We start from the raw sequence: 24121 nt of genomic DNA, 5'->3' as shown, positions 1-24121 counted from the left end.
AGATTGGGTGCAGGTGCAGTTTGTATAGCGTGAGGTGGTAAAACCACAAGCTACAGGTTATTTTTTCATTCAAGTTTAATACTATACTGAAATCAAAACCTTTTACGTTTCAGCAGAATCACTTATACAGTTGGTAAAGCCCTACCAATACCAACCCATAACATGAAAATTTTTTCACTTTAGTGCTTTTTTGTGTGTGTGTTTAATAAAACTGACATCACCAATTAGAGCCAAGCACCATCTGAACACAAAGTGCGACGTTATCCACACTGGTCTCATCTTGATGCCTGGCTTGCACCAATCACTATTTCACTACTAGATTCTCCAGAGCAGAAGATTGCTACCTGCCCTGAATCTGACCTGGGCCAAAACTCACTAGGAATGAGGCTATCCCCATAACATTTTCACAGCAAGATCCTTAGAGTTGATCCACAGTGCCTCAGGAGCAAGAACTTCTCAAAACACAGAATTTATTGTACCTGTGACCTATAAAGCAAGACGGAATGACAGTTCCTAGAACTGAGAGATTAAGAAATATTTCTACTGCAGTAGTACCGAGGAGCCCATCACGCTAGGCAATGTACAAGCAGAACAAAGACTGCTTTTGTCCTATTGTACTGCCTGCTCCCTATTAAGCAGAATAAAATAATTATTTGGAAGATGGGGGGAAAACAATGGGATAAAACTGAATAAGGATGCAACTACTGAAGCATTGATAACTCTGCTGTATTTGACAAACTGGCCTGAGAAATTCCAGAGCATTCAACAGATCTTATACCAGCACAATGGCACGTCAGTTGTATTTGGTACAGCCTGTTCTAGGAAAATATCTAAGGAAAGGAATAAACATGCACTACGAATTTATCTGGTATTTCTCATTCATGAAGTTAACTGCTCAAACTTCTGCAAAAAGATAACAATTCTCAGCTACTGAAGACACCAGCTTAAAGAATTAACATCCTTATGTAAAAGGGTCAGTCAACCTAAGCCTTGATCGTGCAAAGCACTTAAGAACATTATTAACTTTAAGAACATGTTTAAATTCCATTTGAGTCAATATTTTAAAAGTACATTGCAAATAAATGCATTTACCTATGCTATTAACAATATATATAGTAAAGTGAAAAAACTGAAAAGCCATGTACTTGTTACTATACCCTATTTATGCTGTTTATTTTTGGCATTTCCCCTAGCGTTCTCCACTTTCAGGTTCTTAGTGCTACAATAACCCCATCTACCTAAATTCTTATGCCATCATTCAAGCACTTCTATGGTACACTTCAGAGAGGGATACATATTTATTATTTTTAAAAAGCTTGTTTTAATTTTGAGCCAAATTTAAGCTGATAATGTCTTTTAAATGAAAAAAAAACCTACCCTTCATATATGCCTACAGAAAATAGATGTGAAATTAATAATTGACCTGCCATGAGTTATGTTCCCATTCTGAAATCATGAAAAATGGCTAGACTGAAAGACTTGTACAGATTTGTAATTAACTCAGAGCACTCCTTCCAATAACTCTGGGAATACAAATGATTAATTAGTCAGGGTATAAGGTTTCAAACCAACTTCGATGGGATCTTCTCCATGCAGGAACTCTGCCTCCGTCAGCTACTTCATGTTATGTAGTGCAGGCAGACACGGATTAGATTTTGAAGAGAGTCTCCTTATCTTTGAGAGTCATTCTGGAATTGCCTTTCATCACACGCTGCAAATAGACCGTATTTCACATCCAGCCAAGACACAATATTCACACTAAAACAGATTACAACTTTAACTATGTCCCACTGGTATTGTTTTACTGAAAGCACCTAACTGTACAGCGAAATGCTGGAGGCCATTAGCAAAATTCCTACTGTGCAACTATGCTCCCATAGTATTATGTGCTTGCTGTAATGACAAAGCGTTCACTGAGTACTCTGCACTTGTGATTGTGGTAATGAAAACTGTATAATCCACTCATTGTTTGGAAAGTGCTGAAGAGGATTGTAATGGATGCTTTTTGTATGGTAGCCCTTGACTATATACAGAAGGGTCACATTTCACATGTGTTAATGGACTGCCGATTCATGCTGAACTCCCTGATGTAGTACTGGGATAATATTTATCTGCCTCACAAGAATTCTGTGGGGCTTAATAAATATTGCAAATCCACTGAAATCCTTGGATGCTCAAAGATTTACTAGTATTAAACACCATACTGTATCTAAATACTGCAGAGCACCATTTATTTCAGTTTCTATTGCTTTATGATAGTTTTCCTCATGGCCATCACGTGCACCACAAAAAAACCAACACAACCCACCTTGGGGGGTTTTATACTTCAAAGTCACTTTTTTGTCATCCTTACCCACAGCCATCTTGCTCGAGAGGCTGTATTTGCTGGGCATGGAATAGAGAGAAAGGAGGGGGAGAAAACATGTGCACATCGTCCTGCTCAGGAGCACATCTGAAGCCTTCTCAGGGTACTATTTAGGGAAGATGGAAGAGTGATGGGGCTGTTCTCACAGCTGCCCTCAAAGCAATCCATTTCTTCCAATGGGGTAGACAAGCCAAATGCAGCAACTACCTGAGAAAACATTTACCTCCCTGTGTGCACACATGCGACAGGAGGAGCAGTCTGAAAGCAGCAGCCCTGAACATTGACAGAGGCTAACCAGTTTTTAAGAATCCAAACTAGAGTATGATGGTCATCTCCTGACCCTACCCTGCAATTTACAAAGTTTGGCTGTGACTCAGCGTCATTATTCCACAAATTAAACCTACTGTTGTAATAATGTTGCATCATATAAGCACAATTTGTATAGGTCAAACTTATTTAAAAAAATAAGTTGAAGTGCTTTCTATAGTTACATTGGAATCTGATATATAATCATTACTAATTAGTCTGGGGTCTTGACAAAGACAGTACTAGATCTTAATGCAATTATGAAAAAGTCACGTTATTTTCTCCCTACATAGGTTTATACTGGAATTCCATTCAATCACTTCCAATACAATTTAGATCTATTAGTATGGTTTTGTTTAGATCCCAAGGACACAGGTGCTAACCCACCCTCTCACAAGTAATATATGGGGTCTTTATTAGCCATGCAGAGCAGGCAGGATTGCCATTTTTTCTTCCTAAATACCAGCCGTATTAGGATCTTGACAGCAGCATTCTGAAGAGAGTAAACATCTATAAAATTTTAAAGCGGTGACTCAATTACCATAAAATCAGTTTTGCCCTCCCAGTTTTGTAAGAGTACTGTGCATTTCCAGACATCATTCTCTGGACTGTTTCAATAATTTGCAAAACTATTTGTTCTAATTTAATTAAAGAAGTAACTGGCCTTAGTTTCCACTTATACAGAAAACCTTAAATGAAAGCTTTACAATTCTGTAAATCTTCTGTTGGTGTTATAGTCAATGAATTTGAAAGTGAAGGCAATTCCTGTGTGAAATGATAACCCTGAGCCAAGAAGTTCACAGAACAGAGAACAAAACTAGTGCTTTTAGGCCATCTGCTAGTATCTCTGCATCAGTCAAGGACAGATGCATCCCGAAAAGCTGGGTGTTGCTTCATACTTATGAGACAATGCTGGTTACCTCTTGGGAATCAAAGAGCTGGACTTCAACACAGCCTTCCCCTAGAAGCTTCTGCAAAGCTAATTCCCACTGAGACTCATTTAAACATACATGGAGGATATATATCTGGGAACGAAATTCAAAATCAAATGCAATCAAGAACATATCCTTCTTTCTAGATAAGGAATTAAGTCTCCTGATTAAATAATCACTATACCACAGAAAAGCTATCATGTTAAACATTCTAGAAATGGTCTCGTGTCTTGGAAGGCAGCAAATAAATGACTGCTGCTCCCTATGCATGGATCATCCTCCCATACTTCTCTTCACCAAACCTGCACTCAAATTCTTTCTTAAAAACCCAACGTTATGCAAAATTATCCTACTTTTTAGGGTTCCACCCAGAGATGAAATGTGCCCAAGACAAAAAACCAGGAGACCTTACTACAGTAACTTCTCTTTCCGGGCTTCACCACACCACCTAGTTTATTACTTACACTTACTGTGGCACATCTGATGTTGACTGTAAGCTCTTCATGGCAGGGATTATTTTTAATGTATCCTCTAAACACATCCTAGGTGTATCATAAATAATATCAAAGCAAAATAGTGGAATCTTTTCTTAAAAACTTTACTTTGCCTGTCTGAATTGATAGGATTGGAACGCAGAAGAGATCTGGTAAACTGTTCACTGAATACCACACTAAAATGCATGAAACTGCTGGCTGATGTCGTAATTATTCGCAGCATAGGAGAGTTAGTAGAAACTTTTCAGTATTCCCATTCATTAGTGCTTAGTAATTTGTCCACAGTATTAGCAAAACTGCTAAGCCTCTGTAAATATACCAAGTATAATCAGTAAAATGAAGGTAATACTGGGGGAAGAGATAAGGAAAGCTGACAAGAGTGAACTGGCTGAGGTATAAGCTACTAGTACCTGCAGTAAACACATCCAGTTAATCAGATCCTAGTCCCATTAGCCTTCAGTGGAAGCACAGGCTGAAGTAAAACAAATAACTGAACCAATGCATTGTCAGAACAGAGAAAGAGTGTGCATCTGCAAAACTATTTTCGCATAACATGCTTTGATATAGTCAGACGCCCATCACAAGACTTCTACGGAGATGGATTTACAAGAAATTTTTCTGCAAAGTTCCATCCATTAGAAATACAGCAAAAGGAGAGCAAACAAGGCTTCCACTACCATTCTTCTTTTAAATATATAACTATTATATAGCTGCACAGTTTCAAATTATAAAAGAAATGAAAAAAACGCCACTGTAACTAAAATAAAGTTCTCATCACCATACCACATGCTGCTTTATTCCAAAGGAAGTCTGTAATAACACATACATCTTGAGCAATGTCCAGTAATTAACTAAAACATCAGTTTGTTTACAATACAGAACAATGTTCTGCTGCTTATGGTAATTTAGGTGTAGGATTGCTTACACTTTTTATAACAAGAGTGGGTTTTTTTGGATAGGTGGGGAATTCAGTGACATCATGTCCCTACCTCACAGGGGGCTTGCAACGAAATGATTAGGAAGTGTGCATATACCAGAACCGGGGACTTCCATAACATGAACTCATGGTACAACAAAATATAACTGGGTTCAAAAAAGAAATAGGTAAGTTCATAGAAGGTATGTCTATCAATGGCTACAAGCCAAGATGGTCAGGGATGCAACCCCATGCTCCGAGTGAACCTAAACCTGTGACTGCCAGAGCTGGGACTGGATTACAGGGTCACTTAATAATTGCTCTGTTTTGTTCATTCCCTCTGAAGCATCTGGCACTAGCCACTGTTGGAAGACAGTCTACTGGGCTACGTGGACCCTTCGTCTGACTCAGTACGGTCATTCTCATGTTATGTGATAATAAATGTTTTTGGAATCCACCTCCCATCTAGTCAGGAAGAGAGAGGGCATTCACAACATGACAACCTCTTTGAACCTCTCTGTGACCCCTTAGAGGTCATGACAACTAGGTTGACAGAGCAGGGTGGACCACACCAACATAGATCAAGCCACAAAACTGCATATAAATCCAATTTCTAAATGCATTTCTGCTGGGAAAGTGTGATTACGTGCAGAAAACAAAGCATATCAATGTTTAAGCAGGCTACTCACCTTCAACGTACAGGGGTTCAACGACATCATGATTAATCAGTTCAAAGTTCTCGTGACCAATCCAGTGTTCCACATTTCTTTTCCTGCCCGTAAAGAAGTTGTCCACAACTGTAACCTCATGGCCATCCATCATTAGTTTGTCAGTAAGATGAGAACCCACAAACCCTGCTCCTCCAGTTATCTGCATTAGGACAGTGGGTATGAATTTTTCTTTCTTTTTACAGAAACACCAGACAAAGTCCACAAACATGAAGACAGAAGAACATTCAGCAGCTTTCAAAACTTTGCTTACTACTCGGAGGGGTGGGGGGGAGAGGAGAACACAACTCCATTTCCATTTTAATTTTTTTTTTTTTTTTTTTAAATTTGAGGCCCAATATTAGGTAGCACAACATTTCAAGAGAAATACTTCACCTGGTCTGAAAATGTTGAACAAAGACCATTGTGGAGAATATTAAAGGATTCAATTTTTTTCTTTCCTGTCTGACACCCCCACTGCCCCTTTAAATTGGGCTTGTGCCCTTCATGCACAAGAAAAAACACACAACATTCCTGATATTACTACAATTAAGCCTGGTCTTCTCCTGGTTTTGATGGAGGATATGGTGGGGAGGGGTGGGCTTAAAGAAATATTCTAAGTGCTCTCATCTTATTCAAAGGAGTTGAATCTCTTTTCTTCCATATGGCTGTTAAGTGTGAGTGTGAAAAAAAATCCTCCAAACTGTCTTCTATCTCTTTCCCACTGTATTGCTCAGTTTTCAGCTTATATTTCAATCTAGCTAGTAACTCTATGGATGACAGAAGAATAGTATAGACAAGCTCTGAAACTCTATTGTAAAGAAACAAGAAAAAACCTTTGGAAGTTAACTTTCACACCCTTTCCATAAAGTGCTTAAAAGTACAAAAAGCCTTAGCTTTTGCAGCTCACCCTTAAAGACCAGTGAATCACTGAACACAGTAATTTGTATGACTGCTTCAACAAAGAGGTTCAAGTCCCACGTTGTGCAAAGTGTTCGAAGGGACATGTCTATGGAAGCAGTTATTTTCTCTAGGCTTCACAAGCAGTTTTAATGAATGTATAAGGAAACAGAAGTTGGCCACTGCCAAAGACAGTTAACCAAAATAAATTGACCTGATTCAGTATGACATCTCATATGAAATGTACTATTATGTGACTTTATGATCAAGATCAGGTTTAACAAGGTGATCTAACTATACAGTCACTGTATCATCAGAGCACTTCAACGATTACCAGTGCCCTGCAAACTACACAGTGAAAGGATTTCCTGTAATTGTCAAGAAATGAATCCAACTACTGGATAATGTGACAATTTGATAAAATGTCATCAGAAGGATCATACAGATTACTGAAATCCTTTTACTTCTGTTAATAAAAGCCAAAATATTCATTTCCCCCCCAAACACTGAATAAAAAAAGACTGTCATGCAAATTTAAAAGAAAAAAAGATAGGGAAAATAATTTTCTATTTGCCTGTGTTATTTTCCTGACAGGTGACCTACAAAGGGAAAATTGTTTCTACTCCTATTTTCTTCCATAAAAGGCCTGAAAGTTCCCCTCCCATTCTCTCACACTTGTTTTACTTCACATTAGAAATTCAGAATTACTGATATAATGGCACAGTAAATAAAAACAACAACAGTGAAATCTGAACAAGTGAGGAGGAAATTTTAGTTATTTAAATTTCTTTTTTCTTCTGTTGCTGGCAACTTCTGGGGGCAGGTAATCATTCAATAAGGGAGCCAGTTCCCAGATAAGCTGGAACTGAAAGCAGATTAGGAAAAGGTATCTGTACAAGAAGGTGGGGAATGGGGTTAGGGCTTCTCATGTCTGGTACAGCAAGGAGAGGATGGTGGGGTCCCAGCAATGGTACTGGGACTGACAGCAACCCTCCACCAGGTAGAATGAACAACAAAAGGAGGATGAAGTCTACTTAAACCACATACCAGGTGTCTTGGCTTTCTGCACTGTGTGTGACAAAAATCTCTTTCTGTGGAAGAAGCCACAACTCACCTCCTTTGACTAAGCTGCAAGAAACCCCTGGTACCACTTCTATGCAACAATCCAGAGAAGGCTTGACCCAAAATTGCTGATATTTCTTAGGTACAGTGAGAAAACAAAATTTTGAAAAAACAGGCAAGTGTTTAGGCTCTCTTAACGTCGTAAGCAAGCAAAATAGGGCACAAACCCAATTTTTTTTTTTAAATTTTGCAGTCATCTTGAAATGTTACCAAGGGCTGTTATGATAAATCTAGATTATCTTGATTAATGTATGGCTTCTGTAAAGATTAGGTGAAGATTATTTGGAAAAGGAGCTGAATATTTCCCCAGAAAAGTAAACAGTTGTTGAATTAATTTAACATAATTTTAATTCACTTCAGGCTTCATCAAAAGGAAGGAAAGGATGATTTTAGCACCCAAATTGTCTATATATAATCTTCCAGCAATCACAGTAGTTCAGAAAGACAGGGTGGACACACTTCATTTCAAAACACAGCTGCTTACAAATCACAACAGACCACAAATTCATTATGTTGCAGATCAACAACTGTCACTTCAAACCTGCAGACCCAATACCTAGTGCTTGAGGAGGATACACTAGCACCATCTGGGTAGAATAAATTTACTTTAATAGTATTATAAAATGGTTGATGACTTCAACATTTACTAAAATGCATTAAAAATAGCATATAATTCATCTCTATCTGGAACACTTAGAAGTTTGTATATTTGCCACGCAGGTTCATTTCCTTCTCGTTGCAGTCATATCTGGTGCTTTCAGTCAGATTCAGGCATCTAATATCCCTTTCAGACATTTAATATCCCATGTCGAAATGACATTATATTTTCATTTTATAATTTCATAGGTACATCACGTAAGATTTAGAGAGCACATGGTACTGATCCTAAATTGACATCAACCATATTAAGAAATTTTCCAAAAAAGAAAGCAGCCTACTACCTACCCATCTTCTCAGGAAAAGCATGGGTAAACAAACAGGCCCAGCAGCAAGGAATAGAGTTTAACAGACTTGGGCTCTATTGGACCAGTGTGGTAGTGGAAATGAACTCAGTGAGGAACCCTCTACTGAGACTAAATCAAGTCCTAAATGGACACATCTAGGAGTTGTCAGCTTGAGTATGCTCAACTGATGGGCAAGAGTATGAGCAGAAAGGCGGTCTCTAAAGCACCCAGGACCCAAACCATAAAGAACTTCTTAGGTTTAACACACCTTCAATTGCCTCTGGAGTCAAACTGGGAACATGAGCAGACTCCAGAGTACAGTGGGCATATACAGTCACTGTAAACACCTCACCTCCTTGCTTTTCTTTCTGCACTTGCTCCCCAAAGAATTCAATGCCTAGTTGAAGATTTGGGCTCGGATACCCAAAGCAATCCCTATATTGACCTCAGCTGCCTGAAAATGCACTTTTTCCTCTGGGACCATGTCCCTTCTTGACCGCTACATTCTACCAACACAATGAAACTGTCAGACAACGGATAGCCTGGTGAGCACAGAAGACCCGACTTTCACAGGAGCTGGACTTACATAATGGAATTCACTTCCACAAATGCTCAAAACTGACTGGAGAGCTCAGGTTTTTCACTTGGCTTTCCCTTTCAGTGATTTCTTCTGCCATGCACAATCAAGCTATTCAGCTATTTCTCCTACAGGCGAGAGAGAAAGACACTATTCTGCCTACTTTAATTCAGAATTGAACGAAACATCCAACCATTTTTCTTAGTTATTCCGTTATCCAATTTTTAAAGACTGCATCTAAAAAGCCCAAGCACAACAACTTGAACTGTCTTGACATAGCAACACACACAAAAACTACATAAAAATTAAGGTTGCAAAATCCCACAAATTGGGAAATGCCTGTGCAGTCTCATGTCAGTCTCACTGTGCAAATGGATTATGAGACAATCTAATTTTTTCAAAGGGCCCCATCTCATTCAGTGCGCAGAGTGCATTGCACTCACTTGTTCAGCTATTCAGTATATTATTTCTCCTCAATGTGTGGCTCCATGCCTTATTTACTGTAGACTCTTCAAACTCTGCCCTGAAGACAGAATTACTACTTTCTTCACAGGCTTTTCTAAGGTGCTCATAGCTATCCGAGGGCTGCGCAAACGTTCTTGATCACCAATTTTCACTTCAAAGAAGTGAATTAATTTTCATAGCACCTCTGTGAGATAAGACACTGATATTATCCCCATTTTGCGGATGGGAAACCAAGGCACAGAGATTAAGGTCAAAAGTATCCATTAATTGTGTGTGTCCAGTCTGTGCACTAAATGAGGAAGAGGCCCTGAGGGAAAAATAGTATGTGGTCATTTAATTAAGGCCGGCATCACAATTATATATGCCCCAGGGAGCAAAACTGTTTGTACAGGGCAACCTTAATTCTGGCATTTTCTAATTTTTGAGTGCTTGACTTTGCAACCTTAATGTTCTTTTAATATAGAACTCCTCGTGTGGTTTCCTAAGTTTTTCAAAAAGCAAAATGGAAAAACAAATTCCATCCTATGGTATCATATAGACAACTTTCATCAACAGGGTTGAAACTTGGAGATCCACGGCACAGCTCTCTGCCACCTGAGCTAATGGAGTACCTGATATAGTTGTAGGCGGTTATCCTCTATGTGAAGCAGAACCATCGGGGGATGAGACACTTTGTCAGTGGGTTCCACAGATACTTGCTGACAGCAGAGGAATGGTGACACTCAGGACCTCGAGTGCCATTCCAGGCTCTAGAGGGCAGATTCTTCTCTGCCCATTCTCTCCCAACAATGACCCTTCTGCCCAATCCCCTCCAACCTGTCTCTGTCCTATTCTCCTCCCCCACCCCTACAAGCTCCTTGCCCCAGTCCTATTCTCTTCACCTAAAGTCTCCAAGTCTCCACTTCTCAGGCTTCCCATCCCAGTCTCCTTGCCCAAACCCTCCAGATTCCAAGTTCTCTTCTATTAATAGACAGCAGATTTAAAACAAACAAAATTGGGTATTTCTTCACTCAATGCACAGCCAACCTGTGGAACTCTTTGCCAGAGGATGTTGTGAAGGCCAAGCCTATAACAGGCTTTAAAAAAAACTAGATAAATTCATGGAGGATAGGATCCACCAATGGCTATTATCCAGGATGGGCAGTGATGGTGTCCCTAGTCTGTTTGCCAGAAGCTGGAAAGGGCGACAGGGGATGGATCACTAGATGGTTGCCCCGTTCGGTTCATTCCCTCTGGGACACCTGGCATTGGCCACTGTTGGAAGATGGCTAGATGGACTTTCATCTTACTCAGTATGGCCGTTTTTATGTTCTGTCCCTCACAGCCTCCTTGGCCAGTCTCCTTACCCAGCCAGTCCCAGTTTCCTCCCCTTCCCATCTTCTCAATTGATCATTCTCTTCCCTTCCATGCCCTCTAGTCACTTCCACATCCATGCTCCCAGTCCCAATCTGCCTTCTTGGGCTCCTCATCTAATCTCAGTGTCCCCACCGCCTTGCCCCAGTTTCTTCGTTCAGCCAGTTCCAGTTCTCTCCCCCAACCCCTGCACCCTGACTCCTTGTCGGATCAGTCTCTCTTCCCTCCTCACTTTCTTTCTGCAGCCCCCACTGGGTCTCAACCCCAGTCTCTTTGCCCATCCAGCACCACCTGTCTCTCCAGGCTCCTTCTCCCGAGCTACTCCATCCTCCCGCACCTCGGCAGATCTGGATTTTGCCCCCATTGCATTCAAATCAGACACTTTCTCCTCCATGCTGCCTGTGCCCAGCAGGACAGCACAAAGAGGACAGAAGAGACAGGTTCCCTGCTCTCAGTTCAAGTGTCTGGACCTGGATCCAGCACAGCCCACAGCAGCACAGATCTGCAATTTCAGGAAAAGTCCTGCTTATTTACAGGTTGGAGCATGGCCACCACGGACAGAATCTTCAAGAAATGTAGCTGTTAAAATCTACTAAATCTGTACATGCAAACTGATTTTTCAAAGGCTTATAACTTGGCCAGATTTGAGTAGATTTTCACAGGGATGGCCAAAGGCACATCCCTGACATAGAGGCCAAATTTCAGTCTCTATCACAAAGTTATCATAACTTCTCAAATAAAAGGTTGCCAGACTTTTTTAAAACTTTTTTCCTAGCCTTGTTCTCAGAAAAGGCAACCATTTTGGTGAAAATTTTCTTTAAAAAAAAAAAAAAATCAGCTTCAGTCAGAAAGCATGGAGAAGTTTGCCAAATGTTAACCATTTGGGCGAACGTTATAAGTAACTGAAAACAGGATTTTCCAACAGGAACTGTTGGGAAACCTTAATAAGTGGCATTACCAGTCCCACCTATAAGTGACAAACATACTACATGACTGCTTACATTCCAAGATTCTGAGCCCACTCCCACTGAAGCTAATGAGAGTTTTGCCATGACCAGACAATTTGCCAAGAGGACCAGACAGTATCAGGCCCTGTGCTTTTTTTTTTCTTTAATGTTATTGGTTTTAATGAGTGCTGCTTATATACTGTGAAGATTTAGAATACATATAATGTATTCTGCAGCCTCAGAATGTGCTGTGGAATTTACACCTTGCCAAAGAACTATTCTCTAGAAATTAAAATTTTGCTTTAAAGTAAAAGTTACATTTCTAGCCCTTGCTATTGTGAAGATGCAAACCACACAAACTAGTGCACTGATATCTGAGTTTGCAGTCACCTGAAACAACAGCTCTGAGAGCTGCTAACTTTCCCCTTCCTTGTCTATGGGGCATGGACACAAACTTGATGAAATTTTGACCATTATTGTTAGCTATTATACTACTGATTATTTAGCAGAACCATCCTGCTAGGGTGCTATCCACAATTTCAAACTGCCTCTAGTGCTTTCTGCAGGGGCCAAAAGCCTCAAGTGACATCTACATCCGAGTCACTGATGATTTCCATGGTGCAGCTATGCATTATCCGAAAACTCGAGAATTGAAAATTCAGAGACAGTACAGCATAAAGGTAATTTATTGTCAAAATAAACGGATGCTACTTTACTGGCTGTATTTGTTTTTATATCTAATTCTTTAGAACTTCCTATAAAAAACTGAAATGAAGCAGCTATAGAATTTCCTGCATTATGCACAAGAATCCAAGGATCTTGATGCAAAGCTGAAATCTAGTTTCATGCAGAGTACACTGGGCTTGCAATATAATACTGACAACGGTTGGAAGAGATGTTTGCAATAAGGCTGCAGTATCAGCAATGCACTCTTGTTAGCAGACTTGATTACAAAGATCTAAAGACAAGTACTGCAGGCCTTGGCCATTCTGTCCAAAGTCAAGTCAGTTTCTATCAGCCTGATCCAAAGCTGATTAAAGTCAACTGTAGCCATTCCATTTACTGTCACTGAGCTTTAGAGCGGGCCTTGATAATACAGCCCTCAAACCTTTCTCAACTACAGACAGACAACTATCAAAAGGTATTGGTTTCAGATCACTGGCCTTTTTCTTTGCACAGGCTTTTCTTAACTATTGTTCACTTCTTTATTAAACTTCGCATATACTGAAAAAAGAATACAGAAGAATTTCTGTTCATATGTAAGCTATTACCCATGCTCTGGGAACTTCATTTTTAATAGCGAAAACAAGCCTCTTGTTTTCATTCCACTGAATTTTCTAAAAGGCAAGGAGTTGAGATCAAAATGAACATTAGACAAGTTAAGCATAAGAGCACTACACAGAGATCTGTACTACTCTCCGCTCCCTACCAGGGCGGCAAAAACTTGGACCACGTACTTGCACACGATATAGAATCCATTTGTTCTATAACTTCTTAGAATCCACAGGCAAGTTCACCCCTGCCCCGCAGCAAGGGCCACCACAGGGAACCAAAGAATTTAAGGACGGAGCTCACCTCCACCTTGTTTCAATGGCATCTATGGGCCATGACAGCAGCAGAGATGCCCTGGAGCATCAGAATGCCCTGTCATAACATGGCCTCTTCTTCCTGTGATGCACCCTGGAATGTCTTCTATGCTCTCTAGGATTTCCCAGGTTCTTTGGGTCTGGCATATTCCTCTATCTTTATGTTTGTCTGTCTCATGTCTGCTCTATGGCAGTGCAAAAGGGACCACAGGGCATCAAGGAATCTGACCCCATGTTAGACTCTCTCTCCAAGCCTTGGTCGGACAGGTTTTTACAACACTTTGCACTTTCTAAACCATTGCCCCTTTTCAGAAGAATCCCAATGTCAGAAAATTTCCAGCAGCTGGGAACATGGACAAGCACCCTTCTGAAAAACACACCTTAGAGCCCAGCCAATGTAGTTCCAAGACAGCAGAAACCCCATTAATGAGTCACACCGCCAATCCAGAGCCCAAGGCTATTATCCACATGCTGTCACTGAGCACCTCACCACCACAGGGTGAAAGGAATTAGAGTAGTTGCTCCTGAACCTATGTAGGAGGTATCAAGCTGCACAACAAAATTATAAAAATCTTCTTTTAATTAATCCTTTGACCCTAATTGAGTTTTACACAATTCTAAACCAATGCCTCGTATTTCCACAACATGAGCCCTGACGAAATACTGACTTACCAAAATTCTTTTACGGTCCTTTTCTGATAGAAATTTCACTGGTGGATACTTCTGGGTGAAACTACAGAACATTTCAAAACAGGAAGAAGAAAAACTAAATTAAGATTTATTTAGGTGACTGATGACAACTTTTCCTTCGTGTATCTACTTTGTGAAATCTGTCACAAAAATTAACATTTCATCTCATAGGAGAGAACATCAGGCACTGAAAATTCTCAAAAAGTGTGTTTACTTAGATTTTTAACTTTGTGGCAACATTGCTTTCAAATTGCTATCACCCTCCTAAAGAAAAAAAACTGAGCCGCCACAAGAAACTGTTCTGCATTTAGTAAAAATAAGGTAAAGAGGACTGAATTATCAGTTGCAAATAAAAAAATCTGTGGCCCCTTATTTTCTGCTTTATGGTGCACAGATTCTTTTTTTAAAAGTGTTTCTTTTCTTGCTTGATTTTGCACTAAAACCTTCAGGGTTTGGGCCTATGGACAGCTGGGGAACTGGTGCTGATGATGACATCACAGGAGTCTGAAACCAGAACTGCTGCTGAGTGGCAAGTATTTTCAGATGGTTGGTTTTGAATTTGTTTTTAAATCAAAACTCCTGAAAACCACTTGAGAGACGAAAAAAAGAGTTTTGTTAACTACTCAGCACCCTCAACCTCTCACTCTTTTCTTTTACATTTCATTTATGTAAAATTTAAAACCAGAAAGTCAAGGAAATTGTTTTTAAATTAGGATAGCCTTCACAGAGCTACATAATGTGAGAGTTAAGGATGACTCAGAAGGCTACCACTGCTTTGGAGGGGTGTGTGTTACCATTTCACATACCATTTTTTGCACCCTTAATCCATATACACGAAAGATAGATGTTCCTGGGGTGGGGGTGCGAGAACTAAAATAAAACACATTAGCCAGCAATTCTCATTTTCTGCAAAACTACTAGGCCTGAAAATAGTAAGCGTACAATTGATGCTCAAGAGCATAAAGAATTATGGACACTGAACTATCACCCCTCAGTGATTTTTTTCACTTTTTTGTGTGCTGTATTATGGGAATAACAAGTAAGGTTGTGCTGAGATTCAGTAAAGCAGCATTTTAGTCTTGCCAGTATTTCAGTAACTCAGGTCATTCTTAAGTAAGTGTCATAAAAAGTAACTCAAATATTCATCACCCCTCCTCTCCAGTTAATTTGCATGCTGGAACACCTCTAGCTCTTGTGAAAACTGCCTTTAAAAAGATTAAAAGTCTAGTGGATGAGATGAATCAGTAGAGCGAATGGAACTGCATATATGCCAAGAATTCTCCTTGAAAGATTACTTTTTCATCCATACACCAACAGAATCCCACTGGATTGCCTCCATGCCCCTGGGTCTGAAGCACCATGCCTCAACTATCTCTCATCCACAACCTTGTCTCAATGGGGATCTCCAAGAGGGAGAGCACAGATGCTGTGTACTTCAATGGCATCATCAACCCTTCACCCTGAGAGTGCTTGTGATACTATCTTCAGCTTCCTGTGTGTGGAAACCAGGCAGCAGCAGAAACCTCAAATGTTCCCATGCCTGGAGGTTGGTTGCAGACTCTCCACACACACATACCATTGGAGAACACCTTGATGGTGAGGTAACAGAACTTCTTTGATCCAAACAGGGGGATCAAATAAGGTGGGGAAAAAAATGGAATCCATTCCTTCCCTGACCACAAGGATGTCTCCATATGTTTGTCCTCAGGTCATCACTACAGGGAACACAGTTCCGGTTGTCTGGATCCTTTAACTGGACATTTTTATGCTTTGAATTAATTGGTTCTTTTTAGGTTTAACTCTGATTTTCCTGATTTCTAGCGATTGTTTATGATAACTATGCCACTCTGATAATGCTTTAAGTTACTTATATGAACTCTGAAAGTTCACTCCAGATAAATTAATAAAAGTGTCTCACAGGCTAAGTATTAAAGAATGCCTTCATTTCCTCCTCCGCAGAACCATGAGGATGGGTTACCTTTGGACTGTACAAGATAAGCGCTTTTCACCCACCACGACACCCATAAAACTAGTAGCGAAGAATAAGCTTTAAAGGCTCGCTATTCATCAGCCTCAATTCTCTAACAACTACAGACTCAGAGGGCCCTTGTGTGGCTCTTTACGTCCTTGCAAAGTGAAAGTAAAATCTGATCAAAATTCTGATCAAAATTCACCAGGGGATAGCATTTTACACTCGCTTTGACCGAGTGTGAGTAACTACACAGACACAAGAATGGCGAGTCAGGCTCATCTCTTGTGATTTCATAATGCCAAAATCGGGTGTGTGGAGAGGGGTACATGTACGTATTTTCCCCCTCAGTGGCAGGCACACAATGTCATCTGAAATATAACCCATTAACAATATACTGCACACATACTCCAAATGCAAAGTCATTCATGTGTGTCTTCACCAAAGGCTAAATAACCTACTGCCTCTGATGCAAAAAGAAATAGATCTCAATTTGACATATTGCACCAAAATGTAACACTATTAAAAAATTAATACTGATCAAGCCATCACATCACACAGGCCATCCACGAAGGACAGAACAGACAGCAGCTCAAGTCAGGTAGATTAAAAAAACCCACTAAAGAAACACTTCTGCTACTGTTAAAAATTAAACAAATACAGTGGAACCCCATTTATCCAATTTAACTGGGACCGAGACCGGATCAGATCATGAGAAATTTGGATAATTAGAAGAATGGGCAAAGAGCTTCAGCCCGAGGCCGACAGCCCGAGTCGTGCCATCCGGGGCCAAAGCGTCAATTACTTATATTCCTTTATGTACACTGATGGTTTGGTTAATACACCGAGCCGGATAATGGAGGCTCAGATAAACAGGGTTCTACTGTACTTAGTTTCATAACAATCAATTGAAGACAAGAGAATGTATAGGACTTTTTTTAAGCCATTAATTCATGACTACAGTTTAATAAAAATAGCAGTAGCAGGTACAGTACCTACTGGTGGCCACGTGTAATCAATGTCTGCATGTTGCCAACAAGGTTACCCTGTTTGATCTATCAAGTCAGTGCTCATATTAGGATTTAGTAAATGAGGGTCACACATTCTCAACAAAAATTGTAAGTGGCTGGTCAGTAAATCTGGAAGTCAGCTGTAAAATAAAACCGGACATCTGTATTTGAGCACGATGTCGTCTGCACCCAAGACAAAGCGTGCAGCATCCTGGAAACTGTGCAGGCATTATGTACACTCAGTTTCAGGAGCGGAACACAGTTTCACTCTTCATCCATGGGAGAGGCACAGTGACAGCCAGCATGTCAGGTGCACTCACAGGCTTACTGACACTGTACAGCCTGTGGGATATGGCATGGGTTCAAAATATGGAATAGGGACAGAATTATCAGCCCTGTGTTCTCTTTAACGAGAAGAGCAGTTCATCCAAACTGATGAATGCTGAAAACGTTCCTAAATTCAATTCATCTTTTAGTTCTTCATATTTTTACTTAACTGAACCCTTCTTGAGTTAATAGCAGAGATCTGAACAGATTTTATTTTTGTGTTGTTTTTTAATGAAGGCAAAAAACACACGGTCACCTTAGGGCTTTTCATACAGGCTGTTAATCGGTGCTCAGAGTGCTGCTGACATTTACTATTATAGGCCTTAGTCCTACAAATCCCTATGCAAGAGCTTAACTTCACAAACAATGAGTAGTCCCATTAACTTCAAAGAGACCACTCCCAATGCACACAGTTATAACGCTGCAGTGTCTACATGGACACTGCGGCGCCCTAACTACAGCTACATACGCGCTACGCTTCTTGTGGAGGAGAAATTATTATGTTGGTGCAGTTATAAATGCACTTACATCAGTAGGAGAAAGGCTGCAGTGGGTACACTAACATAATTTAGGTCGACATAACCTGCCTTATGTCAACCTACCTGCGTAGTACTGATCAGGCCTCAGTGCTTACTAACAAACAGGAGACGTACAACATTACTGAGCACATAATATTCATGTGAGTTCACTGAAGACCTTGAGACTCATTCAGGACAAAACAAACACAGCTCTGCTGACTGAACCCCAACCCCACAAGAACAGACGTACCTTTTTTCCAGGTCTCTGATTTTCTCTCTTAGTGGTGCAACAGCCTAAAGAAGGAATAAAAGTAATTCTTTAAAGGAAGTTGCAAGAATTTACATCTCAGAAAAAAGAAAAACAATGCCTACACAGACTATTATAAGAGTAACAGTAGGGGTGGCAATCTTACACCTCGTCTAAATAAATTCATTTAAGAAACCAAGATCAGAACAACTTATATTTAGAGAGTTTTGTGCCAATGGATCCCAAAGCATATTACAAAAAAAGGAAGAATCTGCTATAAATACAGGAAATTACTTCACCTACCACTGACATGCAGCACATGCAGAGTAGCTGTTTAAAAAGTATGTAGCAACAGTAAACAACAGTTTAGGACAACACATGAAATATTCAACTTAAGTTGTTGGGGAAGTTTAGGCAGCCAGAATATAGTTAAACGTACTAGAATATAGCCATCACACCAAGACTAACACCTCTAGCTCTTGTGAAAACTGCCTTTAAAGACTAAAAGTTGTCAGGGCCTCTGTTTTAAAGAGACAATGCCACATTACAAAAAATCGAGTTCTAAACACATTTCTTCAACAGGCTTGTTACAATCACCCTGGATTATTAAAGGGAAAGAAATTTAAAAATGCAGTTTATCTACTAATATCTATGCTCTTTGTTTAACTCTCATTTCTCTGAACTTGGACAGTGATAAATAAATGAAATTAGTTTCACTTCCAGATTCTTTATCATGTAATGCCAGGCTTGAGTTTTAAACAAGGAAGATGAAGTCTGAAAATACTTTTTGATTTTAGGCTTTATAAATGCTTTTTACAAAATTTAAATTTAGGGCCAAATATAAGTTGACAGCATCTCTTTAGGATCACCTGCATTGTGTCACTAGCACCACAGTGCCCTTTAACAAACTCTGGATTTACTTTAAAAAATATTGACAGATTCGATTTTGACAACTGAAAGCCTCCAGGAATGGAAATGAACTGTGCTTTGTGTTATTCCCCCCATGTACTGTAATTTGGGCTTATTAATTCAGTAACTCATGCTGAGTAGTACTTCAACAAGCAGTCCCATTGATTCCAATGGAGAAAGGAATTACACAATGTGAATTAAGGCAGCATAATTAGGGGCTAGGTACTTTCAGCAAGCTCCAGAGAATTTTTATTTCTCAGGAATTTTACAGTAACTTTTGCATGTTGGGTATTCACAGATTTGTACATCTTAACTTTTTTTTTAAAAGAAGTTAAAAACAGCATTTCCAAATCCATAAAACCTATTGCAGTTGTACCCAAAATGAAAAAACACAAGACATTAAGAGCCTGTTCCAATGCCTACTGAAGTCAATGAAAAGACCAAGTGAATTTAATAGGCTTCAAATCACGTCTAAAGTAACAGTGGATATATAAAAAGAAAAGGAGTACTTGTGGCACCTTCGAGACTAACCAATTTATTTATTTAGTCTCTAAGGTGCCACAAGTACTCCTTTTCTTTTTGCGAATACAGACTAACACGGCTGTTACTCTGAAACCAGTGGATATATAGTTCTCTTGAGATATGAGAAATCTGGTAAATCAAACACACTATTGATTGCCTCACCTAAAAATGAATAGTCAGTCATAGAACAGCGTCTATATATGCTACTAAACTTTCATTTTATGAATTGGAAACCTAGTACAAATCTATTAGGTTTTTCAGTTGTGCTCATCAGCATAGTATTTCATCGCTAAAATATAACTGGTTAATCTGCATAAGAGTTAAGAACAAAGCAATGCACATAGGTGGAAATTTTCAAATAGTAAATGCTTGTTAAAAGTTAAATACACTTAACTTTTTGGAGGGGTGACAGAGAAAGGAGTTAGTACAGCAGTCCTAAAACTTGGTAACAAAGGCTCAATTCCCAGCATGACTGGGATAGTTAGGAAGATACTGTGGCAAACAGGATTGGATCTTTGGAATTATAATCTTCTGAGAGAGATTTAGGGAAAACAGAGGGAAGCCACTGATTAGCTGTTTGGGTCCACTCTAATGAAGAATGAGACCTAATGCTGAGGATTACATTAGTGGGAGAATAATAAAGTAAAATATTCTAGTTAGAAAGAAAATTAATTTTAAAAAAAGTCGAAATAAAGAGGATATTAACCACTTAATAAACTAACCTCCTCTATCTTACTTTCAACCTTCTGATCCCCATTGTCTTGGATAGACCTGTTGAAGAAAAAGAGCCATTAAACAGATCAACTAAGTGCCATTTCCAATGTGTTCTTAATTTTTTAAAAATTTCCTTTAAAAAGTTTATTACTCCAGAATATGTTCTCTAGAGCTACACAAACAGAGCAAATGACCACCATGGCCAGATCCAATGCTTACTGAAGTCAACTGGAACCTTTCCATTAACTCTAATGGCCTTTAAATCAGGTCCAAAGTTAGCAGTCTTGATCAACATGGTAGATTCAACATTGTATTCAAAATTCAATACAATATAAGAAGATAACCTAGTCACTCATCACAGGGTCACCTTCCCCAAAAGTATTTTTGTAGTGCAATTCTACTAGGAAACGTGACTAAAATGGCTTGGAAGGGGTCTGTATTTATTGTCTCAATGACTCCATATCAAGTGTACAAATATAATATATTTTTCCAACTGCTGAATTTGCAAACTCAATCTAGGATCAGAGAGTTAAGATAGGTTCTTCATTTCCCACCTGTAATAAAGATTTTACAGACCAAATAATGTCTTCAGCAGAACCTGTGAAATTCCAGTGCAGTTAGTGGGGTGATACAAAAGTGTAACTGACTGGAAAATGGTAAACAGTTCTGCAGTTTAAGGCAGCTTTGAATTTTTTTAAAAGCAAAATCAGCACACTGAAGACTGTTTTAAGTAACCACTCTATGGACAAAAACATACTTAAGCAAAGGTTGCTTAGTAAAGGTGGAGCCATGCTAATATATTTGGGGATACTTCAGGGTAGCCTCTTAAGACAAGAAGGTGCAGAATAAAGCTGGTCTCTTGTACAGGTTTCATTATAATCTAATTTAGTGTTTAAATGTATATAACATCTCAGGTGATTAGAGATGTTTTTCCTCTGAGCAAGCCACTTAGCATACGCATTCTTGTGACTAAGGGCTTGCCTACTCTTAAAAGACTGCAGCTGCACCACTGTAGCGCTTCAGTGAAGATGGTACCTAAGCCAACAGAAGGGCTTCCCCTGTCAGCATAGCCACTCTACCTACCCAAGAGGCGGTACCTATGCTGATGGGAGAAGTCCTCCCATCAACATAAAGCTATGTATACCAGGAGTAAGGTCGGTATAACTGCGTCGCTCAGGTGTATGGATTTTCCATATCCTGAGCAACACAGTTATACCAACATAATTTGCTAGTGTAGCCCAAGCCTACGTGATTTCACTTAAGTTTGCATGAGTTCTTGTTTCAACTTAATTTTCGTTTCAGACAGCTTATGGAACTATTCAACATGATTTACAGTGGTAAGTTTTTGCATACTAGAGGTTTCAGGGGCAGCCAATGCAAAATCGAGTTCTTTCAAGTAAAACAGAGCTCCTTTATTTGGGACCTGCCGTCATTACACCTCGAGAAACAGAAGGCCGTTTGTTAAGTAGACACACACACATACTACCACAGTGTTAGAAATCAGAACAACAATTCTCCTCACATCATTCTGTAAAAAATCTGACTAAGTCAGTCAGTCCAGCATGCCTCACTCAGGCAAAACTCCTACTGACTTCAGTAGTTTTGCCTCAGGAAGGAGTGCAGTATTGAGTAGAACCATTCAGGTTCTAGAGACTCTTTTCACAAAAGACAGCCACTTACTATACCACCAGCAGCAGCAAAAACTGACTTATAGGTTAACATGCAGCATTAGAATATTATTCAGGAGTAACACTAACTCACAATAGTTACTGTATTAGATATTTTCCTGAAAATAGATAATGCACACTACTTTGAACGTGCATCTGTGGAACAGAGAATCTTCTCCTTTGTGGTAAGTGATTAAGGAAAAACTTAACAGAAAATACAACATATTAAAAGGTTCTTAAAGTAATCTCAAAAGTCAAATCTGTTGTAGTGTGTTCACATGCTGTAGTTTTGAGCACTGGCCAATTGCAGCTTTATGTTAAGTGAGTTTTCCCCTCCTTAACTTACCAATTTAGTTACAGAGGGCTGGTCTGAGCACTCTACTTCTGTGGAGTGAAGCTACACGGATGGTCTCTCCCCTAAAGGTTCATCTCCTTTCCCTTACAACTCTATGGGGATATTCCCACATAAGATCATGCTTTCTCAATTAAAATTAGTTTCCTTGGGTTGCTGCACAGGGAACCCTCGCTGATTCATAGATATTTAGATTCAAGGCAGGCTTTGAGGGAGTGGCGGCAGGAATCTTCTACACATCTCAGGGTATGCCTTCACCACAGAATTAGCCCGAATAGAGTGTCCCCACCATAAAGCCCTACCTGTGTCAGACCCGTGTGGCTAGGTCCCCAATGGTGCTGTAGTAGCCTATGAGCTGGGATGGGTTTCTGGTGGGTTATCCCATTATTCTTAATGGTCCACTAAACTGGGCCACTCTGTGAATTCATTCACAGGACGCATCTCCCCTACCCCTAACATGGAGCTGCTGTCTGTGGTAGTGACATGAGAATAATACTTCATGTAAATAACTTCCAAGAGAAGCTACTCATTATTAATGCAAATAGCTCTGAAGGCATAAGCAAACAGCATTTGAGAGCAAGAACTTTTAATGGGAAGGTCATTAAGCAATTCAACTAGCAAACCACAAAGTGATTTGTACTGCATTTACTCGGATAGCGCCTCTGTTCAAATGCTGTGGAAAATGCAGCAGAAATGAAGCAGGCACATGCAGGGTTAAAATGCTGATCCAATGTATTTGACTTACAGATGAAGCAGGCACATGCAGGGTTAAAATGCTGAGCCAATATACTTAACTTACAGTTCAGTAAAAGGGAGCACACAGACAAGGAAGCACAGGTCAGGTGAAACTGTGGGAAAGCACTGGAGGACTAACAGCAACTGGGCTTGCTTAACCTGCAGTCTCATTGCAAAATAGGTAGGTTGCCAGCCTGGCTGAAAAAAACCTAAGCTAAAGCCTAAACCCTCAGATGTGTCTGCTAGCCTAGTCTTAAAGCACCCTCAAGCCTTGGACAGAGGTTTTTCCTTGTGTGAACAGAAGATGCATTACAGCCAAAAGTTCATCTAACTCTGCAGTTAAGGCAAAGCTTAAGGGTTAAGGAGGTACAAATCCTTTACTGGTTATCTTGGAATGTCCTTCCACTCCAGTGGAATGAGGAGGAGGAAACTCAGCATGTCTTGTCCCCTGCCAGTGAGGATGTTCACAGCCCTATAGTACTTCTCTGATGCTGAAGGCGTTTTTATTACACGAATGGTGGATTCTACATCTACCATTGTTAAGAGCTGACATTTCAACAACTTTGTGAGCAGCTTTTTCTGATTTCTTCCTATTGTTGCATGATGGGATGGTAGCGGAAATAACCTCGTTTCAAATAAAGATACTCGGACAAAATAAAGTATTACCTCATGTTGATAAAGTTGCCCCATACAGCTAAAAAAAAAGAAAAAAAAACATTATAGTGCCATTTAACAAACTATTACTTATTTCTCAATTTTATGTCATCCTAATAAGAAGAAATTTAAAACTAACTTATCTATTCTAAAAACAAGTCACTTTATATATGCCAAGTGATCAGAATTCTTT

General features: G+C 39.6%; 1 protein-coding gene across 3 annotated transcripts in view; it reads right to left on the bottom strand.

Moving 5' to 3' along the window:
- The window catches only part of UXS1 (UDP-glucuronate decarboxylase 1), a 93523-nt gene that overhangs the window by 47981 nt on the left and 21421 nt on the right, over window positions 1-24121 (bottom strand). Inside the window, exons 2-6 of one of the 3 annotated variants that reach the window (XM_048856822.2) lie at window positions 23941-23968; window positions 20529-20577; window positions 18379-18422; window positions 14287-14347; window positions 5703-5883 (exon numbers count right to left, since the gene is read on the bottom strand). In XM_048856822.2, the coding sequence (XP_048712779.2) occupies window positions 5703-5883; window positions 14287-14347; window positions 18379-18422; window positions 20529-20577; window positions 23941-23968 (363 nt within the window). The remainder of the gene's footprint in view (window positions 1-5702; window positions 5884-14286; window positions 14348-18378; window positions 18423-20528; window positions 20578-23940; window positions 23969-24121) is intronic. The other 2 variants (XM_075130224.1, XM_048856811.2) reach the window with 2 other exon arrangements.

Source organism: Caretta caretta, chromosome 1 (genome assembly GCF_965140235.1).
Source record: "Caretta caretta isolate rCarCar2 chromosome 1, rCarCar1.hap1, whole genome shotgun sequence".
NCBI classification, from domain to species: Eukaryota; Metazoa; Chordata; order Testudines; family Cheloniidae; genus Caretta; species Caretta caretta.
This window is presented reverse-complemented; position numbering and strand designations above follow the sequence as displayed.